General features: G+C 40.0%; 2 protein-coding genes across 2 annotated transcripts; one reads left to right on the top strand and one right to left on the bottom strand.

Moving 5' to 3' along the window:
- Positions 1 to 555: 555 nt before the first annotated feature.
- On the bottom strand, positions 556 to 4,194 carry LOC131150482 (uncharacterized). The gene is made up of 4 exons (XM_058101210.1): positions 2,089 to 4,194; positions 1,914 to 2,001; positions 1,405 to 1,824; positions 556 to 1,320 (listed from the first exon to the last, which is right to left on the bottom strand). The coding sequence occupies exons 3-4, from the start codon at positions 1,687 to 1,689 to the stop codon at positions 742 to 744; spliced, it is 864 nt and encodes a 287-aa protein (XP_057957193.1). The 5' UTR covers positions 1,690 to 1,824; positions 1,914 to 2,001; positions 2,089 to 4,194; the 3' UTR covers positions 556 to 741.
- A 5,133-nt stretch (positions 4,195 to 9,327) lies between these two features.
- Positions 9,328 to 12,546, top strand: LOC131150483 (putative disease resistance protein RGA3). Its single transcript, XM_058101211.1, has one exon. It carries the CDS (start codon positions 9,438 to 9,440, stop codon positions 12,420 to 12,422), a length of 2,985 nt encoding a protein of 994 aa, XP_057957194.1. The 5' UTR covers positions 9,328 to 9,437; the 3' UTR covers positions 12,423 to 12,546.
- The last annotated feature ends 1,302 nt before the right edge of the window (positions 12,547 to 13,848 follow it).

Raw genomic sequence — 13,848 nt, forward strand, 5'->3', positions numbered from 1 at the left:
ATGTTCACAACATTACATTCACGAGACTCATATACATTAAACATATCAAAATAGTATACTAATTTCGGCAGAGTCTTGTTTAAAAATTGAGCATATCCATCCACGCACCTGTGCAAATATAACATTCTTCCAATACAGTTCATACCAGTATGTTCACAACATTACATTCACGAGACTCGTATACATTAAACATACCAAAATAGTATACTAATTTCGGCAGAGTCCTGTTTAAAAATTGAGCATATCCATCCACGCACCTGTGCAAATATAACATTATTTCAATACAGTTCATACCAGTATGTTCACAACATTACATTCACGAGACTCGTATACATTAAACATACCAAAATAGTATACTAATTTCGGCAGAGTCCTGTTTAAAAATTGAGCATATCCATCCACGCACCTGTGCAAATATAACATTATTCCAATACAGTTCATACCAGTATGTTCACAACATTACATTCACGAGACTCGTATACATTAAACATACCAAAATAGTACACTAAATTATACCTGCTTGTCACTTTACCTATTGCTGCTCTATAGATTCAGAATTAAGTAAATTACATTATGTACAAATGATACTCCAAACAATTACATTATGTACAAATAGATGCTGTACAAATGAAGTCATTAGTAAATGAATAATGAATAAATACGTTATGTACAAATGAAGCCGTAAACATACATCTGATGTATAAATCAAATTATGAACTAATTCACAACTACATATATCGGCTACTCGGTACCGCATGGAGGTCGTCTCCGGTGTCGGGGTGGCTGCCGTCTGTGTCTGCCCTCACCTGGCTGCTCCTCCGCGTCTGGTGTCCGGTCACGTCGAGCGGCTACATGTCTGTCGTGTCCGCCCACACGTACTGGAGAATCCCTCTCTAGGTGAAGCTGACGAGGAGCTATGTCGTATGTAGTCTCTAGACGACTCCGACCTGGCAAGCCGGGTGCGTCCACCTCCTCCGCATCGAGAGGGTCGTCCAGTAAGTACGACATAGACGGCGTCGCGGCAGAGTCAGATCGATAATCGGCCGGGGTACTGGAGGGTCCCGCAATATCAGCAGCGGATGGCCCAAACACATACTCCTCATGTACAATGGGTGGTGAGAAGGTCGGACTCGATGGACGGCTGGAGGTAGCTGCTCTACCCCCTCGTACTGGAGCTGCTCGACCACCTCGTGGAGCCGGCGTCCGGCGCGGGGTAGGGATCCGTCGCCCGTCCTCGTAGACAATCTCCAAACCAACTCTCGCTAAATCGCTCACAACAGGGTCTGATGATAGCGACTCCACCTGGTGTAATACGTCAGCCTGCATCATACGAAAATAGTGTTTAAAACATTGAACTACTAATCAACACGGTAACAAATTAGGTACACGTTTGAGTAAGCGTACGAGGCTCATGTAGACCGCCGCAGTCCTATCTACGAAGCGACGTGTGATCGACCTGTACCACGCATAATATGGATCCTCCGGACGCATCGGGCCATCTGCCTGGACTCCCTCGACAATGTAGTCGCGCCTATGTACCCACATACTCAGGTACATGGCGTGCTCCGCTGCCCAATCTGTGTTCCCCCGACCGCGACCATCAATCTCGTGCAAGTCCTCCCCACGTACATCCACCCCTGAGGTACAGAAGCGACCGGGAATGCCCTTTCGAAAGCCAAACTGGCGCATCACTCGGTCTGGGAGATGCCACTCGACAATATGAAAACATATGAGTGGCACTCGGACAACCTAGAGGTCTGATCCAACTGCATAACCAGGTGGTAGGTCGGCAACAATGTCATCCGTGTAGGGCGCCCATACGAACTGCGCGTAGACATATAGTAAATGTCAGAGCTGGGACGGGAATATATGCAAAGGTTGAAATAGCCGTAAATAGACAGAACGGAGACTACCTCGTGCTCCCGGTGCATGTCCAGCTCGAATCTGTACCAGGGCAGCGTGTGTTGCGCAACATTAGGCGCCAACAACTGATCCCTCCACCTGTACACAATAGAACGTAAGTTAGCAAGGTGTAACCACTACTACATACGACAACTGAAGCAAATTATTTTTAGTTGAGTTACTAACCTCCACGCGAGTGGAGCTGGGTCAATCGGTCGTCCGTCCTCATCCCTCTGAATAAGATGTCGGACACCGCGGCGCGTAGGAGCTAACGGCGTGAATCTCTCCCACGCCCAAACCTATAATAAGCGGAGTGCTCCTCCGATCTGTGAGTGCGACACGTTAGCGGCGCGGCACATCTCCCGGTACAGCCAAGCTAACGTCGCAGCACCCCAACTATAATGGCGTATCTCTGCTCGCTCCGCGAGCAATGGTAGGAACATCAAGTGTGCGTAACTCCCAGATAGGTCGCAGAACAGCGTCCCACATATCAATCGCAGCATGTGGGCACGTGCGCGACACGCTATAGTCTGATCATCAGCATCAGCCGGAAGCTGGCGAAACATCTCCCCCTCTAGAAACCGCATGCGAATGCGGGCACCAACAAGCTCACTGTCTGGGGGCACCACTCCCAACAATCTCTCGCACATGCGGCGAAGTCCTCCCCCCTGGCCGACGCCTCCATCCTATACTGGTCCAGCTGTACGACTAGTGACAGGCAACCCATCAATCGGTAGCCCGAACAACACTGCGACATCCTGTAATGTGATAGTCGCCTCCCCGTGCGGCAAGTGGAAAGTGTGTGTCTCTGGCCTCCATCGCTCGACCAACGCAGTCACAAGATGCCAATCCAACTGGATATGGCCAATCTGATATATCCCATAGAAACCCGCCTCACGTATCCAATCAATAATGCGAGGGTCTGCACCTATCCTATCCTGTACGCTCTGACTTCCCCCTCGGCAATATAAGACGTCAGCATGCGAATCGGTCCACGCACGACTAGACCGGTGCCGATCGCCCATAGACAGTACAGTAGTATCGGACGGCCCTGGATCGATCCTGTAAACAAGCCAGAAGATTGAAAGCATGAACATAGAAAGCATAAGAATTGAGTATCTGTCCCCGGTGCTTTGTATGGTGGAAACGAACAAAAATCGCAACGATTATCCTATGTGTGTACAAATTAAAATGTATGACCAAGTTTTCATCTGAACATACACTATTCTCGATTTATGGTCACAGTGACTTAATTGCTCAGAGACAAATTAAGTATGGAGCGTTCGCGTGTTCATCGAGAAATTAAAGTGGTATGAGGATTTCACATTTGGAAACAAACTTTTCATAACGAATTAGCAGGTGAAAACTTGTCGTGACGCGAGGAGTAAGAGTATGCAAATCCCGGATGACCTATAAGTTATAGGTCAGTGCGAAGGTCCAGCTGCATCCCCAGGTTGGGTCCTTCTCGGACATCTTGTGCGGTTATGTCCTTCTTGACGGCATATGCTACATGTGATATGTTTCCGACCTTCCTGAGCATCCATCTCGTTATGTATACGTAAGCTCCTAGGCCGACCTTTATGTCTAGCGTATGCAGGATTTGCCTGCAAGTTTGGCAACGTGCAAGTTGGCCAATATGCCTCATGCATGATTGGATAAAATTCTGCAGCATATGTTGCATAGTGCTCGGCAGTACTCCAATATGGGTCAACAAACTGGCTCACATTTAGTCGTGTCTCGGCACAAGCTGCAAGAAGGTGCGAGCAGGGATAGTGTAAAGATTGCCACTTCCCGCAGGAGCATTCGCGCCTCTGGATGCTCAAAGTTTGGACATTGTTTCCTTTATGGGGTCCCCTCTGCGCGGTCGTGATGCTAAAAGTACCCCTAGATCGGTTGAACGTCGTGACTCGTTGTCCGGTCGCCTTCAACTTCCTTCTTTCCATCGCTAGCAATATATGTGGAGTTAACGAATTTCCTTCAGATATTGCATTACGAGCAGAATCCCGTCGGCTATTAAAGTAATGTGCAACCCGATAAAATGTTAGTTGCACGAGAGCCGTAATGGGAAGGCTACGTGCGCCTTTTAGGATGGCGTTGAAACATTCGACCAGGTTGGTCGTCATGTTTCCATACCTCTTTCCACCGTCGTGGCACTGAGTCCACATATGAGGAGGGATCTGATCGAAGAACGACTTGGCTGGCTCTCCACCCTCGTCGAATATCCTCTCCATCCAGGTGTCAAATTTTCTCACTTGATGCTCCCTTCCGGCTCGCTCAGCCATTCGCTTCATATTGACACTCCACACTTTCGTATTGAAGTTGCTTACGACATGTCGAAGGCAAAATCGGTGGTGCGCACGTGGTCGTTGCCAATCAGGATTGTGCTGCACCGCAGCGATAATCCCTAGATGTCAATCTGATATGAGGCAAATGTCGTCCCTGTCGGTAATCAAACGCAAAGAACACAGAAACCAATTCCATGTGTCGAGGCTTTCCTCTTGCACAATAGCGAATGCAAGGGGAAATATTTGCCTATTTGCATCGGGGCACGTTGCAATAAGGAGTTTGCCCTTGTACTTACCGTACAAGTGTGTCCCGTCGACACATATAACGGGAGGGCAGTGACGAAAACCCTGAATAGATGCTGCAAATGACCAAAATACAGATATGAAGGTAGCGCTGTTAGTGCTACCTGGAAGCGGAGTTGACCTCCACCTGACTGTAGTCCCAGGATTGTACGGGCGCATCGCTTCCATCCACTTCGGTAACGTTTCATACGATTTATCCCAATCATCGAAGACTTGGGCTATTGCCTTCTGTTTGCCCAACCAAACCTTTTTATAAGATATTGAATACCCGAATCGACGATCAATGAACTCCTTCAATGTAGCGATCGACGTCGACGCATCTCCCCTGATCATACTCACTATCTCCCCAGCAATGAGGGCCGACGTGATTTGGTTATGGTCCTGCGATATAAGCTCATTCAGACACGTATGCGGACCACTATATTGGGTGATTTCAAAAAAACGGTGTATCATCCGATACACCTAGCAACCCACAACTCAGGAGTAGATCGCACCACATGGAAGTCATGGTGCGTGCGAGCGTGATATATTCGCACTGCGACGATCAGCTGATCCTTCGAACCGAAGAGCATCCCCTTACTCAACTCAGAGGATTCTTCCCAACGAGTGACGTGTATGGGTAGCTCATCGACCGCAGTTAAATCTGCAGCACCTAGGTCAATTTGACCGTACATCGGAAGCTCGCCGATGAATTGCGCGTTAAACGTTGCGTCGCCCGTGTCATGATGAGGTAAGTTCACATCATTGGGAACATCATTTAACCCTTCACCCATTTCCTGCTCGTGCATGTGTTCGTCTTCATTTGTAATGTTCATGCCCTCATCCAATGCGTCGTTCGCAATGGCAAACAACGATGCTGGTACCGCACTCGGCACGTGTTCGCAACCTGCCGGCGAAAACGTGTGAGGAATAGTGCCTTCGTATCCCGACGGCTGGAATGCGACATTCCGGATATTCATTAAAATTGACGTGTACGTAGCACGAACCTCCCCCCAAATCGACCTGATGTGTTTGTTCGGTGTCTTCACCGACTTCACCCAATTGCTTCCGCGGCTCTCTGGTTAGCCCACTGCAATTACCCCCACTGGAGGAATAGTGCTCCACCATACAAGTGCCATCGTCAATATGTCTCACCGACACAGCGTTTTGCGTTCCATACCCTACGCAACCCATTATCATCTGATAGTCGAACAACTCCTCGTAGACCTCTGTATTATTTAACTCAACTCGCTGCAGGGTAGCTGCTGTCACCCGCCAATTCATATTATCTGGATCGATAATGCAAATATTTATTATCTTCGTATATAATTTACTTAATTTACACCTACGACCATTCGAATAATCGAACTGGCCGACTACTATACCTAACACCATCTAATGCCGGTTTAATGATGTTCCCCCCTATATATAAAAAATACCGTGACTGGATTACTGCTTGAGCTTCCTGCCACTGTAGAATCGGCGATCGAGTAAATAAACAAACCTACGCCCACAAAATTGGTATGTATAAGTGATGTGTAAATGAAACGAAATAACTAATAACTATCACCAATAGAGTGTATTAAAATTCTAATTAATGATGAACTTAGAGTTTGGGACCTAACTGTTCCCCCTCTAGAAATAATAGATGAATTCAATGTCTATGAATAAATAACATGAATATTTTTGATTTTCCCCATATGACATATCTTCGGATTTTCAGAAAAATTTGTGATTCAACTAGAATCCAAAGAACTATTAGAGGGGTTCTCCGGAAGATAAATTTTTTCAACTGGTACTTCGTACGCTGCCGTGCTTAAAATGTGAACACTACATTATATCGATATAGTGGGAAAATACCTCGATCAGAGAACAAAACTCATTACTCTCCTTAATAATGTGACCTTTAGCTATCATCTCTACAGTGTTCCCAGTCAGCGTCATCGACGGTGACTAGTCGAGGCCGTGGCCTCCTCATACCATTGGATCTTAATGGTGCTCTGTCGACTGTGGCCTCCTCAGGCACCCCCCACCCTAGGATCTTATACATATGGGGCTTTTTCATGGAATTTTTTATTTTGGTCATGATCCCTAAGGAACCGCATTTTTTAGAACTGCTGCACCCACCAAATAACTAGGGTAATCCAACTAATTGTCTTATGCTACTTTAGGATTGTAATGATGGTAAGCTATTCAAGCACCTTTCTTGTTTGGCATTTTCTGTGCAGTGTAGCAGTTGCCTCTATTTATATATTGGTTGAAGTCATTGTTCTATTACATAGGATGGACTAATGAGAGAGGATGAGTGAGATAACCTTTCATAGCTAGAGCTGTGATTATGTGAACATTGCCTCTGTGTATGTGATTTTGGGTGAGTTAGAATTGAGTAGATTGTTGGAAACCAAGTAGTAGGCTTGTGAGTATTGGTGAACAAAATACAAAAGAAATTTAGGCTATGAGCTTGGAGAACTAAGAAAACTCTTCACTCAAATAGAAGTTGTCAAACAATACGAAAACAAGATCATCTGAGTCTAATAGAGGGATAACTCATTGATGTCCATACAGCAAGTCACATTATAGTTGGATTCTTGAGTAGGCAGACAAAGAGGTAATAAATTTTCTTTCATTTTCATAGCCTACACACACACACCCCAAATACTAGTGTCAAAAACATGTTTTAACATTCTTCTCAAGATGGGTTAAAATTGGAGTCTCATGTATGAGAAAGAGATTATTGGAATTATTGTGAAAGGTACTAAAAATCAATTATTAAGTATTTGGAAAGATTAATCCTATAAGTTAACTTTTGAAATTGAGAAGACGTAGTATCCAACAATATATATATATATATATATATATATGCATCATTGTGCTGTGCTAGCCCTAATTTTTTTTTTTATTAGTTTCTTGAAGAACTAATTCATAAATCTAGAACTAAAATAAATTATTTAGTTAAAGATTAGAAAAGTGAAAAAGAAAACATATTATATAAATATGTTTCTTTATGTAGTCATTTTTCATTTTTAATTTTCAATTTTTAACTATTTATGAAAAAAATTTAAATAGAATTCAAAGTTATATATCTAAAAAATTATAAAAGCAATAATATAATATTTTTCACAATTTTTCAAATGTCATGTAAAAAAAAGATTTTATTATCAAATAAATTTGGATAGTACAACAATTAATTAAACTAATTATAATAAACTGTATTTCTCTTTTTATAATATTTTTAATATATATATTCCGCAAATATTTTATTTTTTAATTATATATTTAAAATATCAATTGATTTAAAAATAATACATAAATATTTTGTAATTACAAAATTTAGGTTATATTAATTTTCATAAATATTAACCAAACATATTGTCAAATTTTAATTTTTCAAATAGCCTTAAATTAACTGGAAAAAATAAAAAAAATAAAGGGAAGAGAAAAGCCTAACGATGTGTTCAATGTTTAGAAAATAATTCTCAATTTTTAGATTCTTTTTTTATACATTATAAAAATATCACCTTTTTTTTTTTGTTCTTCAGCATTAATATAACAGTCGGAATTTTTTTTTTAAAATTTTCAACATAATTATTAATAACCCGAAAAATAAGGTATAACCTCCTAAGATCTTATACATATGACAATACAATTTATAATTATAATGTACACTCACATTCATTGAAAGCATCAATTAAAATCATATAAGTTACATGTTATGTTCACAACTTTTGTGCATGTGCCAAATTATATTAAAAAGAGTACAAGAAAATTTAAGAATTGAATAACAAAATTTCCCATTTTGAAAGTAAACCATATGATCTAATTATAATTGCACAATTATTCAAACGAGTAGAAGGAAATTTAACTAATTTTGTGAGTGGATGAAACTTCAAAAATTTCTAAGGCATGAAAAATAATGCATTTTGCAATGAAACAACAATCCAAAATAAATATATAAATATTGAACTACAATTTGAATGGAAAAAATAAAATATTATCAGCAACAAATTAAATTCAAATACCCAAACAAAAAAATATTATCAGCAAAAAATTAAATTTAAATACCAAAACAATGAAATACAAACCTTAAGAGCAGTGTTTGTCCACGATTCTTTTAACACAAATCACAAATTCTCTCTCGGATTATCAAAACTTTCGATGAAATAAAAATAACGTAAAACAAATACTGAAGATGAAAAACATAACTTACCCCATCTCCTTAAATAACTTGTAATGTGATGAAGTCCCAACGGTCACCTGCTCGGCTTTCTTCCTCCAACGGTCACTGCTCGGCTCTGCAACAGTCTGTTCGCGCATGAAAGGAGGAAGAAAGAACTGACCAAGTTATTCCGAAGCAAATCTCGCTACTCCAAGTAGCGAGATTTGCCACGCGTCGAAATCCGGCTGGAGGTAATTCAAAAGGGGTTGACAGAGCATTAATTATCAGATCAAAATCTCGCTACTTCGTGTAGCGAGATTTGCCACGCGTCAAATTCTGGTTCGCAGACAGTTACACGCATCCAAACGTGGCTGCCGGAGTGTTGCTTGTCCCAATTAAATCTCGCTACTTGGAGTAGCGAGATTTGGTTAAAAATCGCTACTTGGACTAGCGAGATTACGTCAGAGTCATTCTGGGAAATACTTCCCAGAATGAGGTATTATTTAATATATTTTTTTAAAAAAAAGTTAAAACGGGAAAAAACTCCACATTTTCGTCCTCACTTCCCAATCGGTCACACCAACAATTATTTGAATACTCATCCTCACTTCCCAATTTTTTATTTTTATTTTGAATACCGACAATGGAAATTGACGAATTTAATTATTTAAAGTAGGATGGATCGGCTGAGCCAAAAAGCAAACCGGGTCTGGTGAGGTATCGGTGCTCGTCTTTCTTTTCCATCGCTCCGCGCTTCTGAGGATCAGTCTTCTCTAGCTGTTGCTCATCGAATTCAAAGCAAGGAAACTAATATGGCAGCTGAAATGGTTCTCAGTTTTGCAACAGAGGAATTATTAAGGAAGGTGGGTTCACTGGTATCTGAAGAAATAAAGCTTGCGTGGGGTTTCAAGGGCGAGCTCAAAAATCTTGAAGAATCACTAAAAATGATTCAAGCTGTACTGCGTGATGCCCAGAAACGGCAAGTGATCAGCGGAGATGCTGTTCAAATTTGGCTAAAGGATCTTGAAGAGAGGGCTTATGATGCGGAGGATGTGCTGGATGAGTTCTCGTACGAGATGCTCCGACGTCAGGTACAGATTCAAAACCGATTTAAGAAGAAGGTATGCAACTTCTGTTCACTCTCTAGCCCCATTGTGTTCCAAATCAAGATGGGTCACAAAGTGAGGAATGTAATTATCTCACTGGAAAAATCTATGAACAAAGCAATTAGGTTTGGGCTTAGACCAATGTTATCCATAGATCCAACTTCTCAAATAAGAGCGAGTCTAGAGACCAACTCCGCCGTAGATGATTCAAAATTTGGAAGGGAAAAGGATGTATTAACTATAGTAAACAAGGTGACTAGCTCTTGCAGTAATGATGTCTCTGTAATTCCAATAGTGGGTATGGGGGGCATCGGGAAGACTACGCTTGCTCAACTAATCTACAATGATGAGCGAGTGAAAGAACATTTTGACGTAAGAATTTGGGTATGTTTATCTGAAAATTTTGATGTCAAAAGGATTCTAAAAGAGATTTTGGAATCTCTTACCAAGAAAAGTTGTGGGATTGAAAATCTGGATACCATCCTTGAAAACATTAAGGATAAGTTGGAAGGGAAAATATATCTTCTCGTACTAGATGATGCTTGGAATGAAGATCAGAATAAGTGGGAAGATTTACGAAGTCGTCTGCTGCCAGTGAGTTCAAAAAAGGTGGGAAACAGTGTTGTTGTGACTACCCGGAGGGACAAAGTGGCTTCAATTATGAAGACACTTCCTCCTCATCGCTTAGGGAAACTATCAGAAGAAAATTGTTGGGCGATATTTGAGCAAAAGGCATTTGTAGACGGAGGAGCACCGAAGACTCAAGATTTTATTGATATAGCAAGGGGTATTGTGAAAAAATGTGGGGGCGTGCCACTAGCAGCAAAGGTGCTGGGAGGGATCATGCGTTTTAAGAGGGAAAAGCAAGAGTGGTTGTCCATTTTGGAAAGCGAAAGATTGAATTTACCAGAAAGTGAGGATGGGATCATGGCAGCATTAAAGTTGAGCTTTGACAATTTGCCATCGGCTTCTTTGAAACAATGCTTCGCATACACTGCAATTTTCCCCAAGGATTATGTCATTGAGAGAGTAAAGCTAATCCAACTATGGATGGCTCAAGGATTTCTTGAGTCATCTCAAGAGTGCGGTTTGGTGATGGAAGACAAAGGTAATGAGTACTTCAATGTCCTGTTGCAGAATTCCTTGTTTCAAGATGTTGAAAGAGATGTCATATATGGGGATATCAGAACATGCAAGATGCATGATCTTGTGCATGACCTTGCACAATCTATTTCCAAATCTGAAATCCTGGTTTTGGAGGGTGGATATCAGGGGCATGAAATCCCTGCAGTCCGACATTTATCTTTGACAGATTATGAAGAAGGGAAACACATAGTTGGGAAGGACAATGGTAAAAAATTACGCACCTTGATTTTATCAGGGGTTAATGTTTCCGATGAGTTGTTAGTTTACTCGAAATGCTTGAGAGTTTTAGATTTAAGCCGGAGTGAAATTAAGGTTCTGCCAGATTCTGTTGGGAAGTTGAAACATTTAAGGTACCTTGATGTCTCCTATACTGACATTGTAAGGTTGCCGGATTCAATTACCAAGCTATACCATCTGCAGACATTGAATATGGAGTACTGTAATATGTTGCAGGAGCTACCAAAAGAAATGAGAGCATTAATCAACTTGAGACATTTGGGACTTGACCTTTACAATGCAGAGAGAATAATGAAGGATGGACCGATTGAGATGAGGCGGTTAGTTCATTTGCGGACGTTACCGGCGTTTGTGGTGGGTCGAGGCAGGGGACCCCGAATTGGAGAGCTGGAACCCTTGAACGAGCTCAGAGGAGAATTATGGATTTCTAATCTACAGCATGTGAGGAGTAAAGAAGAAGCTGAAGAGGCAAATTTGAAGGGAAAGAAAAACATTGAAACATTGGGGCTTCAATGGGATAATGATGATGAGGTTGGTATTGGTGATAATGATGATGAGGTGTTGGAAGGGCTGCAACCACACTTAGATCTGAAGCGGTTTAGAATTGAAGGATTTGGGGGTATTGTTGTGTCGTGGATGGCGAAGTTGTTGAATCTTCAGGTGTTGGTGATAGTGGCTTGCCCTAAATTGAAATCCATTCTTCCCCAGAATTTAGAGAGCTTCCCGCCCTCCCTTCGGCAGATGAAAGTCGACTCGTGTGAAGAATTGACGTCTCTGCAATTCGGTACATCTCTCAAGAAATTAACCATACGGAATTGCCCAAATCTGGTATCTGTGCCGGCTGATTTACTAAAATTGCACTCCCTCTCAGATTTATGTATTTTGTGGTGCGGAAGATTGAGTAGTTTGCCGGAAGGGCTATTGTGCTGCCTTCCCGAGTTGAAGAGCCTAGTGCTCGGAAAGTTTAATGAGGAGCTGGATAGTTTCCCCTCACTTCTCTGCAGCACCAACCACCACGGCCACTGTCACCACCAATTCCAGCTTGAATTACTACATCTGTATGGTTGGCCTAAGCTCAAGTCTCTGCCCAACCATGAACATGAACAACTTCTTCCCCGCCTCTCTTCCCTACAATTTCTCCTGATTGAGAAGTTTGGTCTTTTGGAAGCTCTACCGGAGTTGCTTCCGACAAACCTTCGACATCTAAATCTTGAGGATTGCGAAGACAATGAGCATCTGGTGGAATCCGTGCGAAACGTCGCCAAATCAAGAAACTTGGTTGTTAATGGTTACAAGCGAAATCAATAAACTTGATTGTTAATTAATTAGTAGTTTTTTTTTTTTTGACTATTTTTGTATTTATAAAAATTTCAATATTTGACTGAAATTTCCCATAAAAATGTTAATAATAAGTAGAGTCTCATTTTTGTCATGTTCTCTTCCCTACAATTATGCAGGAGAATTAATTCTCCCTGTGCATGTTTTTATTTATATCTCATAACTTTTTTATATTTTTAATCATATTAAAACAAACTTTCATTTTCAAAAAAGAAGAAAACTTGTCGTCCCTTGTATTTTCCTTGTATATAGAATACTATTAAAAATAAAAATTTATTTTATTATGACTAAAAATTAGGAAAAATTAAATATTAATGATGTGTAAAATCTTTGTTGTGTCATAGATTTAATATTTTTTCTAGGACTTGAAAAATATGAGGGAAAGGAAAAAAAATTATAAAGGAATTTAATTTTTCATACTTGATTATCAAGGAAATTGAAAAAGTTAAAAATAAATTAAATCAATGAACAAAATTATGATTTTATACACCATTTATGTTTAATTTTTTTAATTTTTAATCATATTTAAACAAATGTTTGTTTTTAGTAGTATTTAATATAAAGGAAGAAAATAGCAGTCTCTGGGTGTCAACCTTTTTTGACTTTGGGATCAAGAGGGAAATTAATTGTCTGATAGCCTAATAGGCCAATCCAATTATTCCACACTTAATTATCTATTTTTAATTATAAAATATTGATATTTTTTAAAATATATATATTAAAAAATATATATTAATTATTATAATTGATGAAAGAAGAGCTATTTATTAATTTAAATTAATATTAAATAATTTAAAATTTAATTAATAATATTATTTTTGTCATAATTTAATATGATAGTAATATATTATAAATGTACATTAATAACAAAATTATAATAAAATTTAGTATTCAACACTTCTTATTTTATACACAATCGAACACTACTTATAACTTTTAATACTTTTTGGATTCAACACTTATTATTAGTACTCATTAAATTCAATACTTAAAAAAAAAAAAAATCATTTCCATAGAAGCAGTTCCAGACGATTCCTAAACCATCAGTATTGATGGAAGGAGCCAACAACAAAAACTTATTTGCAGTTTTAGACTATTTCAGGTGAAGCTATCTACTATTTTCGCATCGTTAATGAAGGATAAACATGCATGTAAAAGTATGGTTATTGGTATTCTAGTAATTAAAGTTTGGGACTTCAATGTTACAAGCATCAAGTTTGAATCCTTAAAAAGGTGAGACGGATTATAGGATCGAAGATTAGCTACTTTCATTGGGTAGCTTAGCCTAATGTGGACCTCTAACTGATCAAATTAAATAAATAAATAACTACAGTTGTTCAAAATTATATATAATTTCTGTATAATGATGAAAAAGAATGCCACTACTTGCCCACAA

This window comes from Malania oleifera, chromosome 3 (assembly GCF_029873635.1).
Source record: "Malania oleifera isolate guangnan ecotype guangnan chromosome 3, ASM2987363v1, whole genome shotgun sequence".
Classification (NCBI taxonomy): domain Eukaryota; kingdom Viridiplantae; phylum Streptophyta; class Magnoliopsida; order Santalales; family Ximeniaceae; genus Malania; species Malania oleifera.